This window comes from Coturnix japonica, chromosome 3, assembly GCF_054131305.1.
Source record: "Coturnix japonica strain WE chromosome 3, WE-NBRP24, whole genome shotgun sequence".
In the NCBI taxonomy this organism is placed as follows: Eukaryota; Metazoa; Chordata; class Aves; order Galliformes; family Phasianidae; genus Coturnix; species Coturnix japonica.
Genome location: NC_140665.1, coordinates 26,632,961 through 26,650,174, shown reverse-complemented (window position 1 = coordinate 26,650,174; position 17,214 = coordinate 26,632,961). Strand labels below are relative to the sequence as shown.

General features: G+C 39.9%; 1 protein-coding gene and 1 long non-coding RNA gene across 6 annotated transcripts in view; one reads left to right on the top strand and one right to left on the bottom strand.

Annotated features, from left to right (window-relative positions):
- Positions 1-3,542, top strand: part of LOC107311163 (uncharacterized) — a 68,840-nt gene extending 65,298 nt beyond the window's left edge. For all 3 annotated transcript variants that reach the window (XR_014944630.1, XR_014944628.1, XR_014944629.1), the window contains one exon: positions 357-3,542. This is a non-coding gene — a long non-coding RNA (uncharacterized LOC107311163). The remainder of the gene's footprint in view (positions 1-356) is intronic.
- The window catches only part of EPAS1 (endothelial PAS domain protein 1), a 75,140-nt gene that overhangs the window by 33,097 nt on the left and 24,829 nt on the right, over positions 1-17,214 (bottom strand). For all 3 annotated transcript variants that reach the window (XM_015857487.3, XM_085543121.1, XM_085543122.1), the window contains exon 2: positions 441-631. In XM_015857487.3, coding sequence (XP_015712973.2) covers positions 441-631 — 191 coding nt within the window. The remainder of the gene's footprint in view (positions 1-440; positions 632-17,214) is intronic.

The following is a 17,214-nucleotide window of genomic DNA, read 5'->3' as shown; positions in this document are numbered from 1 at the left end:
AATCCATTCATATCAATGATTTAAAAGTTGTTTACTTTAGCTCTCTCACTCTGCCATATATAGACAGCCTACTACTCATTACCAGTGTGCAGAACAATCAGGCCTTTAGAACAAAGTATTGGACCTTTGGAACTTCCCAGCGGCCTTCTGAATGCAGTGGCACACACATGCTTGCCACGCTATATTCAGATGTACTTGTTTCAGCATGGAAGCTTAAGGTATATGTCTAAGTTCTGATTAAACTCCTGAAAGCTCAAAACATTGTAACTAACTGTAATAGACTGCATTCAAAACAAAAACTGTAAATCTATTTGTATTCTCGCAATACAAGCGACTGTGTCCTGTTCTCCTTTTAGGACCTTCCATTCAGAGAAGACCATGCACATTCCTACCAAGCTGCTATCAACTAGCATCAACAACTTCTTTTAGCCAGACATTACCTGAAGACAGAAGCTTGTGAGTGCGTAAGAAACTGATTGCCAGGCGCATTATAGATGCCTTGTCCAGGTGGGAACTGACATTGTGGGGCAGGGGCAGTTCATGAGCCAGTTCGTAGAATACTTCCGTCTCTTTGCTTCTCCTGCATCTTGCTGCATCTCTTGATTTCTCCTTCCTCCGCTCAGAACTGCTCCTAGCAGGTAGAGGAGAGAAGGGAAAAAAAGCATTTTTTGAAATGCAATTCACAACTTCAGAGAGGCATTTATGCGAGTTAGCCTTGTCATCAATGAATGCACTCTGTCAGCTGGTTTAAACTTCACTGACCAAACATTAATATTCATTTGCTCATTTAAAGTGGGAGTTAGGAAGGGGACTACTGCAACTGGAAAATCAGCCTTCACACCAATTGAGCCCTTGCTGAATGCAACAGGTTCAAGATCTATCTTCGCTGAGATTAAAAATGAAATCACCAACTATGATTCCTGAGATTCAGTAAATGTTAAAAATTGCATGCAATCTAAATTTGTTTTGTTCAATCTACAATAATTTACTAGAAAAATAATCCAGAATTAGTGGACAATTCATTTTTAAGCTGGAGAAATTGCAGAGCATGTGTCATAGATAAAATGAATTGCAAATTATAGTTCCCTGTACTAAAATAAAGGTAATAATAGGGTATCCAACTGTATATGTACAGCTGTTTCAGCTCTTTACACTACTCTGAAAAAGCAACTTTCCTTGACCATAAAGAATATAGAATGGGAAAGGAAATACTGCTGCAAGAAATCTCTCCATAGTAAAAGCTATTTTAATGAAAACATCATCTCTCCATTGTCCATGAGAACAGACACCTTCTTGAGTGAAACAACAAGACAAATAAAGACAACCTCACTTAAACACCACAGAGAACAGAAGAGCAGGAAATAACAAAGGGGAAGACATTTTATGAAGCAAGTATACAAAACTAAGCCACCAAGGGACACAAAGCTAAATTTAACGTGAGAAACACAAAGGCTACATTTATTATGGATTCGGGACACAATCATTTAAAAGAAAACTTCACTGACTCGTGTTTAAGAAAAAAGAATTTTTTTATTTCAAAGCATGAGGAACCCAGTGTTATTGGGAAACAAAAAATGCTTAAAAACCACTAATTGTTTCAACTTAATGTAGCTCTGTTGATACTACAAATTTCCTTCACTTGCACAAGCTGAAGTTTCACACTGTAATTACTTCCATACAGAACAGATATATTTTTCTGTCATACTTCCATAACCAAGTATCAGTGCAAATTGCACATCTCAGATGAGCACATGTTGTGGAAAAGATTGACCACATCATTTCTGCTGATAGACATTCATTTCCAGAATCACCAGTGGTGGGTCTCTGCTTGCCAAGCCTTATAAATATTACAACTTCTCCTTTCCAATGCTAGTGTAAAGTTATGAGTCCTCAATGCTTAAAAAAACTCCCCATCAGAACAGGACATTTCACTAACTATACTCTTTCATGTGAAGAAGATGAGAAAAATAAATGATATGGCAAATATTAACCACATCCCTTAATCCTATAGGCTGTTCAAATTACAGTTGGTATGAAGTAAAACAGCACAGAATAGAAAGAGTTTTAAAACACGGTAATGCATTTTAGATAATGTGACCACTTCTAGAAGATCCTGACTGACTGCAAATTTTCTAGCATGGAAACCACAGGTGGCTTAGAAAATTATAAGTAAAATAGGCAGGGTATGTGTTAAGTGCTAAGAGCAAAGCTACAGTAAGGTGTGTGTTGGGGTCCACCCAAGGCTGGGGGTTCAACATCATCTTTCAAAGCAAAAAAAAAAATACTCAGAGCACATCAGTAGAACTCCTACGCTTCAAAATACTTGAAGCTGGGCATAAGCTTGAGGATCAGATAGGTGGGATGGCAGGTGTTCATTACTGGGTGTGATAACAGAGAACAGGGCCTCATAAATGCTTATGGTATCTTCTTAACATCCATGTTCAGCCTTTGGCAAACCTCTTTCACAATTCTTTTGCCTGAGGTGAATATTTTCTGACATGGTATCTGTTACAGCAGATATGTACAAGATGAGACCAACACACTTTTAGTTAGGTAGCAGCAGAATCCAGCTTGATAACAAGCGGCATTACAGGAGCAAGCACCAACCTATCCAAGTCTGAATCTAAAGTATCAGATGTTTACAAAGTAACATTAGCTCCTTATTTTAATCTTTGCCAAGTAAGAGTCAGATTATATGCACATAAAATAAGTCCCTTTACACACAGGTGTCCTTGAAGGTATAACAAAAAAAATGTGCTATGTCACCCTGGAATGGGAAAGCTGAGTGAATGTTTCTTTTATAGGTAACTTGCTCTCTTGAGAAAAATGCATCTATGCAGTGTCTATAAAGATTCCAATCTGGGAAAAAAAATTCTTCCCAGTTTCTAATGCAACCACTGAGATAAAAGGTTAGAAACAAAGGAAAAGCAAACCAAACATAAACTATGCAGCAATATTCATGAGAATTTCCAGTTGCAGCTTGGAAAATCTAATTTGAACCATGAACACTTAAGCTCTGCTCTAAATCTAAACCCTGTGATTTTCATATTAGAACCAAACTGGACAAAACATGGCCCAATCCTGTCTCATGTAAATACCAGATTTTGGGAACTAAAGCCAAAGCCATGTCGCAATTCATGCAGGGAAAAAAATGGGTTGTTTAAGAGGATGGGGTCTCTCAGGATGCCACTCCAGCCACAAAGAAAAAATATTTAGTTTTGCTAGCATCTGTAAATATTGTTGCCAATTGTGGCTAATAAGACAAGCTGGTTTCATTAACCACAGGTTGCCCAAGGTTTCTAACAAGTAATGCTATGAGCGGAGAATAATTTTTCTCCTGTGCTGCAGATGTCTTCCCCTAGCACTGCTTCCAACAATAAGTAGTTCCCTGCTCATCTGCAATGAGATGTTGCTCAGCGCACGCCACCCCAGAGTCCTCTTGACTTGGAAAATGAGAGGAAGAGTTGGCCTGTTTGGCTGCTTTCAAAAGAGTTCTTGCTCGCACATTATCATTTTGAATAAACAAACAATTTGCTTGTTAAGCATTTCCCTGTGTGGTTTCCTGCACCTCAATTTTCCTCCTCTTCTTTCCTAGCTCAGCATACCCTCAAGTTGGGTGGTTGTTGTCATCAGGTAAGTACAAGCACACGGAGACACAAAACAATCCCCTGGCCTCATGCCTCACACCATTTCCCCCAAGCAGAGTCTTTCCCTGCTTAAAAGACTGTCATCTAGTACTCATTCATCTTGGTTGCACAAAAATCTCCAGAACCTTCAGCCAAGCGATACAGCTTTGCAGAATGCACTATGTTCATGGTTTTCCTTTGCAGGTAGCAGGATATTTCATCTCCCTGCAGCTGCCCTCCATTTTATTCACAGGGAGAGCTTTTCACCCTAGGCAAGGCTTGGTTACCAGCAGCCAGAAAGTGAAAATATAACTCCTCAACAACTTTGTCTGAAGGCCAGGCAGAAAGGTTTACGCAGAATCCTGCTCACACATCATTAGAGCAATAAAGGCATAGGCTGTAGCTAATTTATGAATCATTCCCTCCCAGCTTATAAACCGCCCACTTATGTGGCAAAAACGAGTAAATGTGTGCGTCACTGCTCAGAGAAAGTGGAGCAAGCAAAAGCAGAAACCTTCCTCACCCCAACCCATGTCACATTTTTAAAAATGCAGGGGGCAATGAGAGGAGAAAGCCACTTCAGATCAACCCATCCATGCTCACAAGGTCCTGCAGGGAAGCCTCCATTGTGCCTTGTACTTTTGCGAGTCCCAGGACCTGCCAGGATCTGGCCCTGCTCCACCAACACACACACTCACACTGCAATCACTGCATGATCACAAACTGTTCCCCTCAAGGAATGGGAAAGCCCAAGTGTTCACTGGAAACAAGGTGATGGAGCTCAGGAGCAGGCCTGGGGTCTCTGGTTAGGACCCAGTCCACTTGCTCCCAGCCACATTCAGTTTGCCTTCTGAAAACGGAATTTAAGGGCTGCTGCCTGTGACACTAACAGTGCTGGCAGTTTCAGGTGGAGCTCACAGCATGTCACAAGCTAAAGCTCTCCATGTTTTCTATCACCAACCCAGACAATGAGCCAGTCCAATGGCTATACCCACCACATATGCCACTTCACCAGTGAGGAGAACTCAACTGGGAGCAAGAGCACCTGGTGAAGACCACAGGGGTTGGATTCCCATCCCCTCGCTCACCTCGGCAGCCTTGCAACACAGCTGTGCTGAAATCAATGGGAATGCTAGCAGATGAAGGTCTTGCTTGGGGTTCAGATCATAATCTGGCTTCCAGCAGCCTCTCCAGCTGCTGTGCTGTGCTGGAGAGGCTGCTGGAAACTTCAGGCTGGGAAAAATCTGAAGCCCTATATAACAACCCCTGCCCAAACAACTTTGTAAAACTGTCACGTCATCCTGGGGACCTGTAACCCCCAGCAGCTCCAAGCCTCAGCAGGTGGGAGGAATCCCAGCCTGCAGTTACCCAAGGAAGCCCTTAGAACTTACTCTGCAGATGATGCCGAGTGGTCAGCCTCAGCCATGCTCCCGATGTCGAGGAGGGTGGCGACCTCCTTGCAACTCGCGGAGTGGATTGCACTGTGTCCCAGGCTGAGATAGCAACTTCCAGCTCAGTGTTTCACTGCTCTCAAGTCCACATGGATCAATACTTTGCTCATGTAAGACTAGGCAGCACAGTAACTGTGCTGAATTACCTTTCTACCTTGTAGGCCCCAGATCACAGGAGATTTTAGTGAAACCACAGCCTTCTCCTCGCATGAGAACACCTTAATTGCAGTCTGGTAGTCTTCACTCATACCTACACACTGTGTGACACAGACATAAAACCTTCTGAAATACATAGCTCAGACTGACTTCCTTCAGTTTCCTTCCCTATTTTGGTGACCCTTGGACTTTGCTTCAGACTGCCTTCCATGCAAACTAGTAAAACAGCAAGCATATTACTTTATATCCAGCGGCTGGTTATTAAATGTTTCTAGTTCCAGCACTTTAAAGGTCAAGAATCCAGAGTTAATTAAGCTGTCATATGAAATTTCTGAAGTAAACTCTCATAGCCTCAAATGCTAACTTGTAGAGCAAGAGAAATACATTCGAGGGATGAAAAGATAAGAAAATATTTTACAGTACACTTAAAACAAATTAAAAAATAGAGTGGATGTTTAACATAAAAAAATTCCAATTTGTAAAAATATTTTAATGGGCAGTACTATCTTAGATAACAACAAAGATTTATTTCAAACCAGCAAATCCACTTTTTTCTGTGTGTTTACATTTTGCTTTACCTTCTGCTTAGCAAATCCTTAGATGATTTAAGCCACTACCATATCTAAAAAGGAGTTTTGCTCCATAGCTATCTCGGAACCATAACATCTGACAGCCCAGAGATGTGCCTGTGTGGACACCAAGCAGCCAGCAGTCGTGCTTACTTAGCCTTAAAATTCCTTTAAAAAGAATTCACTCAGCTTTGTAACCATTCTACCCAAAAAGCAGTTTAATCTGGATGGCACACTGTGCTTTTCGAAAGTCCCCTCCATTAAAGTAATAAAAGTGACCATCAGCAAATAAAGAGTATTACAAACAGCAATTTACTCGCTCACCAGGAAACCAGGCCCAAATATGTAAGCTGTCAACGAAATCCAAACACGGTGCCATGAAGATCCCTCCTTATACACAAACACATTCCAGTGAAAATAACTGTTTCTTAAGTCTGAAAAAGCACCAGGTGAGCAAGGTTGGCACACCAGTAGGGAGGGGAAGAACACAGTTATCCCTCAACTGAGAGGAAAAAGAAAATAATAATAAAAAGGTTTGAAAACATGTGTAGTGTTCATGGCTGTAAAGTGCTGAAGTGGCATAGTTGCACACTGGAAGATGGTACTCAGTAGTCGGGCAAAATGAATATGAACTCCACCAAAATAAAGAATTTGTTAATAGAGGAAATGAGAGTTCGAAGGTAACAAGAAAAGCTACTAACAGAGAGGGCTATTGCAAAAATAAGGAAATGAAATACCTTCCACCCTTCCTTTAAATCTACTTTGACTTACCACTGACTCCTTGGTTTCACTGGGGGGATTTTGTATATTTTCCGCACATACCCACTAAACAAATTGCTGCTGCTAGTCTAATAAACAAACATTGGCACCTACTGCCATATCAACTTGTAATGTGATTCTTTCCTCCAAGTTTAAAACCAAAGTGAGTTAAAACCATGTGAGTCAGAAAATACAAAAGACTTAAAAGTAGATCAGAAAAAGGCTTGTGTTAAGAGCAAGAAACTAATTTCTGTTCTTGCTAGGCCTTTCCAAAGGATGTTTAGCATGATATTGTGGAACTTGGCTAGTCTGAGTAGTGTAGCAAGAGATGAAGCCTAAGAGAACACCAGACTTCTAGTGTTTTTAAACTGAGAATACTGACTCTACTGTCACTATGTCTTACAGTAACATAGTTGTGAAAATGCTTTCTTGAATAGAAAATACATCAGATCTTTGGATGGGTACAAGGAAGACAGAGCCAATATCTTTTCAGTGATGCCCAGTGACAGGACAAGAGGCAACAGGCACAAACTGGAAGATGAAGTTCCATCTAAACACCAGGATGCAGTTCTTTACTATGTGGGTGCCAGAGCACCGGCACAGGCTGTTCAGAGGGTTTGTGGAGTTACTCTAAGATGAAAAGCATTACATCCATACATTTTAAAAACATTTATACCATTTACATTTAATACAGCTATTAAGATAAACTCTTTGCACTTCCATTTTTTTTTAGTACCACCATTAATACTGGTTATCACAGCAGCTAAAAAGTACTCATGGAATCTGACATTGAGAACCTTACTGAGGTTGCTGGATCCCTTATATTTTTTTAAAAGCATTTAGGCTTGCAATATGTCACCAGAGTCTGATAAATTTAATCACAGTAAGCAAAACAACGTCCACAGGATTTACGTCCTACCATTTTCTCTCTTGTTTTATGAGTACCTTGAACTGGAGAGATAAGTATTAGGATTTCATCAACCATTAATCTGGCCAAGGATTATTTTACGATGTTGAGAGCACAGCCCATTCGTCATTCACCATGCCAGCGTGAACCTGGCACCTCAAAGGATGTGCCGAACATGATACTCTTAGGCTAGGCTCAGCCACCAGGAACTTCATAAGGCTTATGACATGAGAAGTTGTCAGTCTGCTGTTTGGTCAGCCAGTAGAGCAGATGTAGGCATTGACTTCTTGACTTTTCAACACATTCCTTGCATTAAGGCTAGAGGAGAACAGTATGATGGAGAAGCATTTCTTATAGCTTCAAGTCCCTGCACTCAGCAAGGTCTAGTATTGGCCTCAGAAAGTGTCAGGATGGCTCTGGACCATCCTGTAAAACTTCAGCAGATGAGAGAATCATTTCCTCAGTCTTCTCAAATACTAAGGAAATTGTGAGAGAAACAAAATTCCCAGCACATGGCCAAATTACAACTGGAGGAGCACAAAGATTTCTAAACTCACTCTTCCCTTCTGAGATTGGTTTTGCACTATTCTGCTCAGTCAAGATATCAGATAATGGATTCCTTCCCTGTGGCAAGCAACTCTTTGGTACCAGCCAGGACCTAGCAAACTTCAGAGATAACTTGTAGACTAAAAAGAAAAACAGAATCACTGAACAACACAACAGAAAGACTGTTTCTAAGTTGGCTGAAATTGAACATGCTTGAAACCAGCCATTTTTGTGGTGAAAAATGTACAACTCTGCTTTTCTTCACAGTTTCTGCTCTCACATTCAAGACTACCTGCAGCGCAGTTACAGCTGGAATTGCACCGTGACCGTGGGGATAAGGTTATGACAATGCACAACCCAAGATCTCAATCAGTGATTTGTGTTCTGAGAGATTACAGATTCTTATCTTGTGGCATTACTTGTAGTAATCAGTCAATTTTGACGGCTAATCTAAAGATCCATAAGTATTGTTGCTCAGAAGCTCAGCAGGTATTGCTGATAGCCCAACTATTTACCTACTCTAAAAAAACACATACCAAAGGATGTGCTTTATCTCCTCATCAGTGGTTTAAAGCTAAAGGTGAACGAAGTGCAACTCACAGGCCCAGGAGTTAAACCCCAAACCAACTTCATTTTTCAGATGGGACACTGACCACAATGAAAATTATTTATCAAGATGATGCAACTGCGGGTAAACAAGGACAAATTTTCAATCATGCTTTATTTCAAGTCTAAGGGACAACTATTGCCATCACATGATGATAATATGACCAGCTAACATACCTGCCCTGGTAGCACTTCAGCCGCAAACACCATCAACTATAAACAGCTGAAAGTGTCACATTGAAACTTGTTGACAAACACTGAATTTTACAACCCAATACCACAAAACGATGTGAGCAATACATGCTGAAATTTATGTAGCCTGTGGTTAAAATCTCTGGCATTTCACCAGGCTCAGCCTTATATCCCGTGCCATTTTATCTCGCCACACTGGCACATATACTTACAGGTTTGCATAAGGGGCCTTTGTGGATAGGAACAATGAGAGAGGTGCGCACAGAACAGGAAAATGGGTGGTGACCACCAAGGACTGGAAAAAAAGCTTCTTTCAAAGGAAGGTCTTTGAAAACATTCATTACACCCCACCCAGCTATTTTCACTACAATATTTCAGTACATAAAACAACACAGGGAAAATAAACAGACCACCCTTAAAAATGCTGTAGGTCCCTGAAAAAAGACCAGCGAGCCATAATGCCACAGATATCTTCACCAAGCACAGTTGTGTAAGTGGTCTGCAAGCATCCAGTGTAACCTTGGTCCAGAGACAGTCTCAAGTGCATCCAGTTTCTCCACATAAAGAGAGTAAATTAGGCATCTTTACTTTCAGAATAAAGCCATCAACATTTCAGATGGCACTGGCTGGTAAATAAATGACAGCAAGCATTCATAGGGATCACAAAGTAAAAGTACTGCGACAACTTAAAATCAAAAAGTTACATAAGTGAATGGTTTTCCACAACGCATTCCAGTTGTGCTTTTTGTTTTGTTGTTCGCTAATTTCACCAGTTAAAGTTAGAACTAAAATTAAAAAAAAATGTTTAGGGTAGAACAGCTGCAACACAGAAAAGGAGCAATGAAACTGATCCACAGTGAAATGGTGCTCTGAAATCAGCACATATTTAAGGGTAGAGCCCAGGCTTTCACTTGTCTCCAACTTGTCCCTCCTTGATTAGGTTGATAAGGTTTTGGGCTGCTCTGCATTGATGCATTCCACAGTGACCTGAACCCTGAATTCAGGCAGCAGGGTATCTTTAAAGGAAGTTCAGCCAGATTGATGATCACACTGCACTGCTTCAAGCATACAGTCTTCTCACTGCATGCTCAAAAGACGATGCACAACAGCGCAAAACAAAATGTTTTTTCTCCTTTAAAGAATGTCCAAAGCAATCATCTAAATTACTTTGCTTCACTGATAAGAAGCCATGTCTTGTCTTTCCAAAGCATCAAATCCTTTAAACACTTCTGCTAATAAAGCTAAGAAAACAGCTCTTGTAATAAAATCTTTATGAAATTATGTTGACTCTTCTTTACTTTTTGAACCTTGTTCATTTTAATACGTGCTCAGTTATGATGCAATTTAATGGTCTCCCTGTCTCTTGACTTGTGGCCATTTGTAATTATGCACGATAAGATGGATGTCCAGAGACCCAGAAAGACCGATTTAACAGCCACTTCTCTAGCAAGGAGGGAACAATAATTCTTAAGAACAACAATACAGACATTCCTAAATTTTGATTATTCCATGTCACACAGTTTCCTCAACTTCCTGAAACAACTATCCAGCATAAATCCTTAGAGCCAGGCTGCATTTTTTGCACCATGGAATGCAAGTCTGCACATGCATCCTGGGACACAGGTCATTCTCAGTTCCAGCTTTTCTTTCAGATTAACAGCTAAAATCAGAAACCTGAGGTCTTGTACCTCAAAGGAATTGGTGCCCTGACTGCCCACTCTTGTACACACACCTGATTACCACCCATCAGTAACTGTCTGGGCTAGGTTCTTTCGAACAACTGTAGTGGGAAGAGTAAAGAAACCACTGATCACAAAGTAGCACAAGTCACTGAGATTTTACTTATCCAAAAACAACCTTCATTGTTTCTTAGTAAAGCCTTTTCCATGGCTACCTTTATCACTGTGATGAGCACTCTCATGGCTGACCTGTCTCTCAGGATCTAGGAGAAACAAGACATGGAAACTCTGGTACTCAAGGAGGAAAGAGTTGTGGCCTCTCCACACTCAACTACAGAATCTCAAGTATTCTAAAAATTAAGGCTTGGTTCTGTCAGGAAATGGCTGCCAGCACATCTGATCCATGGCCCTAAATAATTAATTGCTCCCTACACAAAAACTTGCAAAGGGAACTGATAGCAGTAAGGGCTGTCTACATTTTCTATTACAAATCAAGAATAACCGGACACAGTCATTCTTTTTCAGCATTCCTTGCTTTATCTGTGTTTCTTTTCCTACCACTGCCTACCAACTCTTTAAATTCCTGTGTACCTAGAATCAGAGAATGGCTGCTTTAGACAGATATAGAAGGTGATGATGAGTGAGCAGCAGCAAAACTGGGAAGGCATGTAATACCAGATTCCTCTCTGTTTTCTTATTTTTACTTTAAAATTATGAAGTAACAAAATCAATAATTTGCCGTTATTCTTTATGGAGCTTTTATCTTTCTTGAAGATAACCAAACAAGGCACACATTGCATATATTGTGATTGTGATTCCCATCTCCATCACCATCCCACCTCTCCAGAAGGGCATGACTGGATGTTCTACAAATGGCTGGGTTTGAAAGAAGCAGAAAGAAAAAGAAAAAAAAAAAAAAAAAAAAGAGGGGAAAAAAGAAGAAAAAAAAAGAAACACCACAAAAAAAACCTCTGTAGTTATTGCCCGAAATAATAATTTTGTCATTAGGAAAGACAACTGGGATGGCACGCAGGCCAAAGATGAGGTAACAGATGTACCACAAGCCTACTCCAAATGCTAGCACAAAAGAATGACGAGACAAGCACAGAACAAGCAAGATGTACCTGTACTGTTCATGCTGAATCCAAAAGACAAAATTGCTTGCATGAGTTTTGAGTTCTATTTTCACCCCAGTGTGGTTAGATACATTTGTACAAAACATGCTGCCATGGCCAAGGGTAGTTATATGGATTTTTATTCCCCCACAGGAAAAAAAGAGAACAGAAAGTCCCTCCATACACAATACAGAACATGAATAAATACTTACATCTTTTACTGGAACAGCCAGTGTGAAGTGCATTTAAGATTAACAAATTTAATAATGCAATGTGTATGACAAAAAACATCAGTAATTACTTTTAAAGAGCAGGGCACAGCATAGTGTTCATCTACATTGTAAAAGCATGCTTTAAATTTGACTTGCTACAGTTTTTAGTCAATTGTGAATAGTCAATAGTGTTATTTATGAAATAACAAACCTCAAAGAAATACATCTTATGTATGTCATCTTACTCCCATTTTTCTTTATCTCATTCACCATTGTACAGATCAACTACTAATTATCAACTTTTCCCCCTCTATTCTTACTGTTACTTCCTTAAACATGTATTAGACTTCCACCAATTTCTGGGGATTTTCCCATTAGTCATTCAAAGAAAACTTGAAAACATTAGAATAAATAAATAAATGTAAACCTCCAAAGACTGTTACAGAATAGTCATTAGCACAGCAAATTCACACTAGTGAACATTCAATGGCAGGGAGATCCTGCATAAGAATTAAATAGGCGATCTTTATGAATGGCATTAAATAAAGCTTTATTATCTACCATTAAATGTTTATGACAGCTGAGAATACGCTGCTTAGCTTTCACTAATGAAAGCTGGAAAATGCCTTTCTGAAAGGCCAGCAAGAAAACTTGCCCATAGTGTGACAAGAAGCAGGAAAGCCCATTGACCTATTATATTTTCAACAAAACTTCAAATCAGAGTAGAAGTAGAGTGTCAGCCTGTGCCTCTGTAGATGCAGAGATTTTATACATTATGATTATAGCATGTTTTATTAAAATCCTGAATGAAGACATGTTTCCCTGAAGCTCTGACTTACTAAGAGCTTGGAAGAAGGATGAATGACAGTGTCAAACCTCATCAGTCCAGAAAGGATGAATAACAACAACCTGTCTAACCTGTAGATCAGAGGTTAAAGGATTCACTTGAATTAAAACAATTTGAATCTGAGCATTTCTTTAAAAGAACAACCTGGATAATTTATATAACTTTCAGGGATGGAGACCCAACCCATTCTAGTATTTAGTAGGTTGTTCTACTGGTCAGTCACCTTCACCGCCAAAATATTTGCACAGGTTTTATTTTTCCCCCATAAGAATTAACTTCTCACTGTCTATTTTTATAGGTCTGAAGTTATTCTGGGCATATAGGTGTGCCAAGTGGATACCACTTGACTTTTAGCCCCTGTTTTATATTCTCAGAAAAATCTTCTAACCAGCAGGTCTTGCGTCACCACAATATTCTGTGCAGAAACATCATGCAAATTGAAAACAAGCATTTAAAAATCAGAAAACCTCAGGCTGAGTAGCAAAGAATGCAGAATTACAAACTGGAATCTGGCCAAAGGGGAGAGGAAAGACAGAGAAACAAGCAAGATAAGCTGCAGGGTTTGGAGAGGGGGGGAAAAAAAACACACAGTTCCCAGAAAATGCAGTGTTTGCACCTACTCTGTTGACTGCAATTTCTCCTTCTCTATTACACATGTATCAGTTACAGCAAACTGTTATTTAGGTGCTTTTGGAATTACACCATGCAGCATCACACATGATGGCAGGAATATTTCTACAGATGAGCTGTGACTGACAGTAAAACCTATGAGCAGCTAGATTGCCTGTAAAACCTGCTGCCTTAAAAAGGCTGAATTGCTGTGGAGCCATGTCTTCTGGCTTAGGGTGGACTTAGAACAGTTCTGGACAGTCAGCCTCCATGTCTATCATGTATATGGGGAGCTACAGCTACTTAAATAATCACTTTGAAATATTCAAGTCCTCACTTCCTCATTTTAGCATTAAAAAATAAAAAACAGCAACTAAACAACTGGGAAAATCATCCTCAACATAGGAAGGGAAATGTCCCAAGCCTGTAAACCACTGAACAACAATTTAGGGTCCAATCCAATACTGACACTCATCCTGCACACAAAGAGGGAACCCAAACATGCCAAGGAACAGAAAAAAAAACCCAAACAAAACATGAAACTCAATGGTTCTTGTTGTATTGTGAAGATGAGGACCCAACAGGGACCCAGCAGAATCTTGGACAAAGGACAAACATGATGCTACAAAATCAGTTTCTCCATTATGTGATCCCCCACAGGTGGAATTGCGGCCGTCTTTGGGACTGATTCCCACCTCACTAAATCAACTGAAAATAAAGTTATCCTGATGTCTGTATGTAAAAGATTACAATTCAGCTCTTCAAAATGAGTTTTGGTTTCTGTTTTCTTGTCTTGTGTCAGTGACAATAAAAAGAAAATGCTTTCAGATTTGCCTATGACATGCAACGATTTCTGTATCAAATCAGCTGCTAGAAGAAGACAGCCTCTGTTTGGCAAGGGAAAGACCATCCAAGTTTCTGCATAAGTTCTGTTACTTGGTAGTCAAGGAGATGAATATGAACATTAAAAAAGAAAAAATAAGAAAAAAAAAAGTAGGTAGAAACAACAAACTGTGGGGAACTTCATACAAAATAAAAGGCTTGCATGGAAAAAGTGGCCCTTTCTACAAGTCTGTTACTCAGAAGCAACAATGAAAATGTCATGGAATTCTGCAGGCCAAGAAATAACAAATGTCTTGCTAACTTATAGTATTTCCAATGTCTCAAAAATATGCATAACATTGTTGGAAAAAATAATAGAAATACTGAGGAGTATTAGAAACTGATAACATTTTCAGTAAAGCAAGAAGGATCATTAACTGAGCTTCATTAAATGATCTTCTCTACCACAAAGAGGTCCGAGCATGGAGAGAACTGGAAACCAGATTTTTAATCAAACCATCTCTGGAGGAAGTAGATAACGCAATTCAGAAAATGGGAGAAAGATCTGGGAGTGCCGTCAGCAGACTTTGGGAGAGGAAGGGGAAAGGAGACAACCCAAAAAAATCCCATGGGCGCAGAAAGACTTCAAGGGCATGGAAAATATGTTAAAGCACAGACACGGAATTAGATAAAAGGCAAAGTGGAAGAACTTTTCACCCCAAGTGTCTTGCTTCACACAGGGTGAAAGGTGCAAGTGTGGCTGAAATACAGGAATATCTGGACTCTGTTAAGTCCCAGTTATGCAAGCAGAGATCATCCCAATTAACTAAGCTTTGAGAACAGTCAGAAGGACAAAGATAAATTCTGTTGAACTCCATGAATAGCATTTATGATGAAAAGGCTCCAGCCTGCCCAGTAACTTCATCAGCCTTGTCTACCAAGACTTAGACCAGAAGTGACCTAGAAGATCCACTTCTCATCCCCACGAGGATAGTGTAAAGAAGAAATGTTACTGCGAAAAACTTTTAGAAAGGATAAAAGTATCTACTCTGTAGTACCTTTGAAGAAATATACAAGACTACAACTGTGCCAATAAAACTTTACATTGAGATCTATTTTCTATCTGCTCAAGTATTTCCAGCCCTCTTACACTGCTGAACCAACTTTGCTCTTTTCTCACCCATGCAAATTATTCCAGACGGCTCAGTAGGCCTCATGATTGCACTTGTGCATCCAAAGTTCACAGTCAGCCCTTCTCAGAAAGGTCTCTGCTCCCTAAGTAGGACATCTCTCCCTTCCAGAAGCAACAATTTCATTTACTGAAAGCCTTTGGCAACGTCTTTCTCACCTCTGTCCTGAACAAACTGCTGCAGTCAGACCACAAAGCTCAGGTCTCACATGTTTTACCTCTGGTCTTACTGCTTACCTAAGCTCTCTAAAATAGCAAATTTTCAAGCATGCTTCTACTTAGGACTACAGCATAACTCAGCAGACCTAGAGGCACTGAGCACATGCAGCCTCCTCCCTGTAGACAAACTGAACGTGCAAGAGTTCCCATGCATTTTACACTGACTTTTCAGCGCAGAGAGTATCTTTCTAAAGCTCTCAGTGTTTAATGCTGCTGTTTTCAAAGGTTTTGTGGTTTACTCCCCATTTGGAGTTCTCACCAGGGAATAGGAGATTATGTTTTTCTGCAGTGAGATAGTTTTGCCCAACATCCATTCCTAGCTACAGTATAACAAATCCATATGTAGATAAGACAGCAAAGCTACTCCTCTCCTATTTCTGCATGTGTACTAGAGCTTACCCTCTGGCCTTTGTTTCTACATGAGCACCAGTTTTGCAACTCCATTCTGTTCTAATGTGTGTTTGTCAACCAACAGACAAACACTGTGCTCATGCACTAGACTGCTCTGCTACCTAGCTATGGTGATACAGCTTTGATGCTAACTCATCAAAGTTTTACTTCACTGAAGTTGTGTTTGCTTGCCATGAAAGGAGTCAGCTTGGTGCATCACATCCCTCCCACTTGCCTATTAATAGCCAGCTGTGAGTAACAGCAGCACTGCCGCTGGCAAGCAGACCTCTGCCATCCCAGTTTCAGGTTGTTTTCTTAATTTTGTTTTATATCAGTAAACTAAGATTTAGATTTTCTTCCATTATGGTGTTCTTATTGTTCTACTACATTTATACCTATTATACCACAAAAAATAAAATAAAACTTAAAAAAAATTACAACTCTGAAGGCCCCTCCACGAAATACACTTCATGTTCATCTATTTGAATAGTACTTCAAATAAAAACCTAATTATCTGTATTGATATATCAACATGTTTTAACATTATTTTTCCTAAACACTTGCTAAACATAGAAGGCATAAACACAAAATATTGAATAAAGAATCCTCAGTATTACAACATCGTAAACTTATGATGACAGTGTTCAGATGCAATAAATAGTGAGGCACTTTAGAACAACTGACACACATCACCTGAAAGGTTTTGTTGGCTAAAAATACTCTAAGAATTTCCGAAATGTGATACTTTCTCCTATGTTAATTCTTGCACAATAAAATAAAGCAGTAGCTTTGTACTTCACACAAGGGTGCACCTTTCTGACGTTGTCTGCCCAGGGCTGTGTGTTCCAAGCTGATACTCTGCACAGACACACTGATGAATAGTTTCCTTAACTCCCACAGTGCCCTTGCTTTATTTTTTGGGGCAGGGAGAGTGAGTACATCTGCTTTCCCAGGCTGCCTGGTCCAGCAAGGCCCTGCCTTCCTCAAGATTATAGGCATAGCCATGAAACAGCAAAATAGCAACTGGCAGCAATAGCTGGAGAAAGAGCACTGGAGAAAGGGCAGGTTTTTTGAAGGATGGTCAGGAGCAGGCCAGTCAGGAACATGACAGCATAACTGTCCTTGACATTTTCAAACTGGCAAGCACTGTATGGTGGTAGCCAGGCTGCAAACATAGAATGCTTTTAGATACTACAATAAAGAGTTGAGAAGTTGCTCCAACGTGGCCATTCACAACCAAATGTCTTTAAATAAATACTTTTACAAACTACATATGTACCAGTCAGTATGTTCAGCTATAACAAGAAATCAACCCTTTTT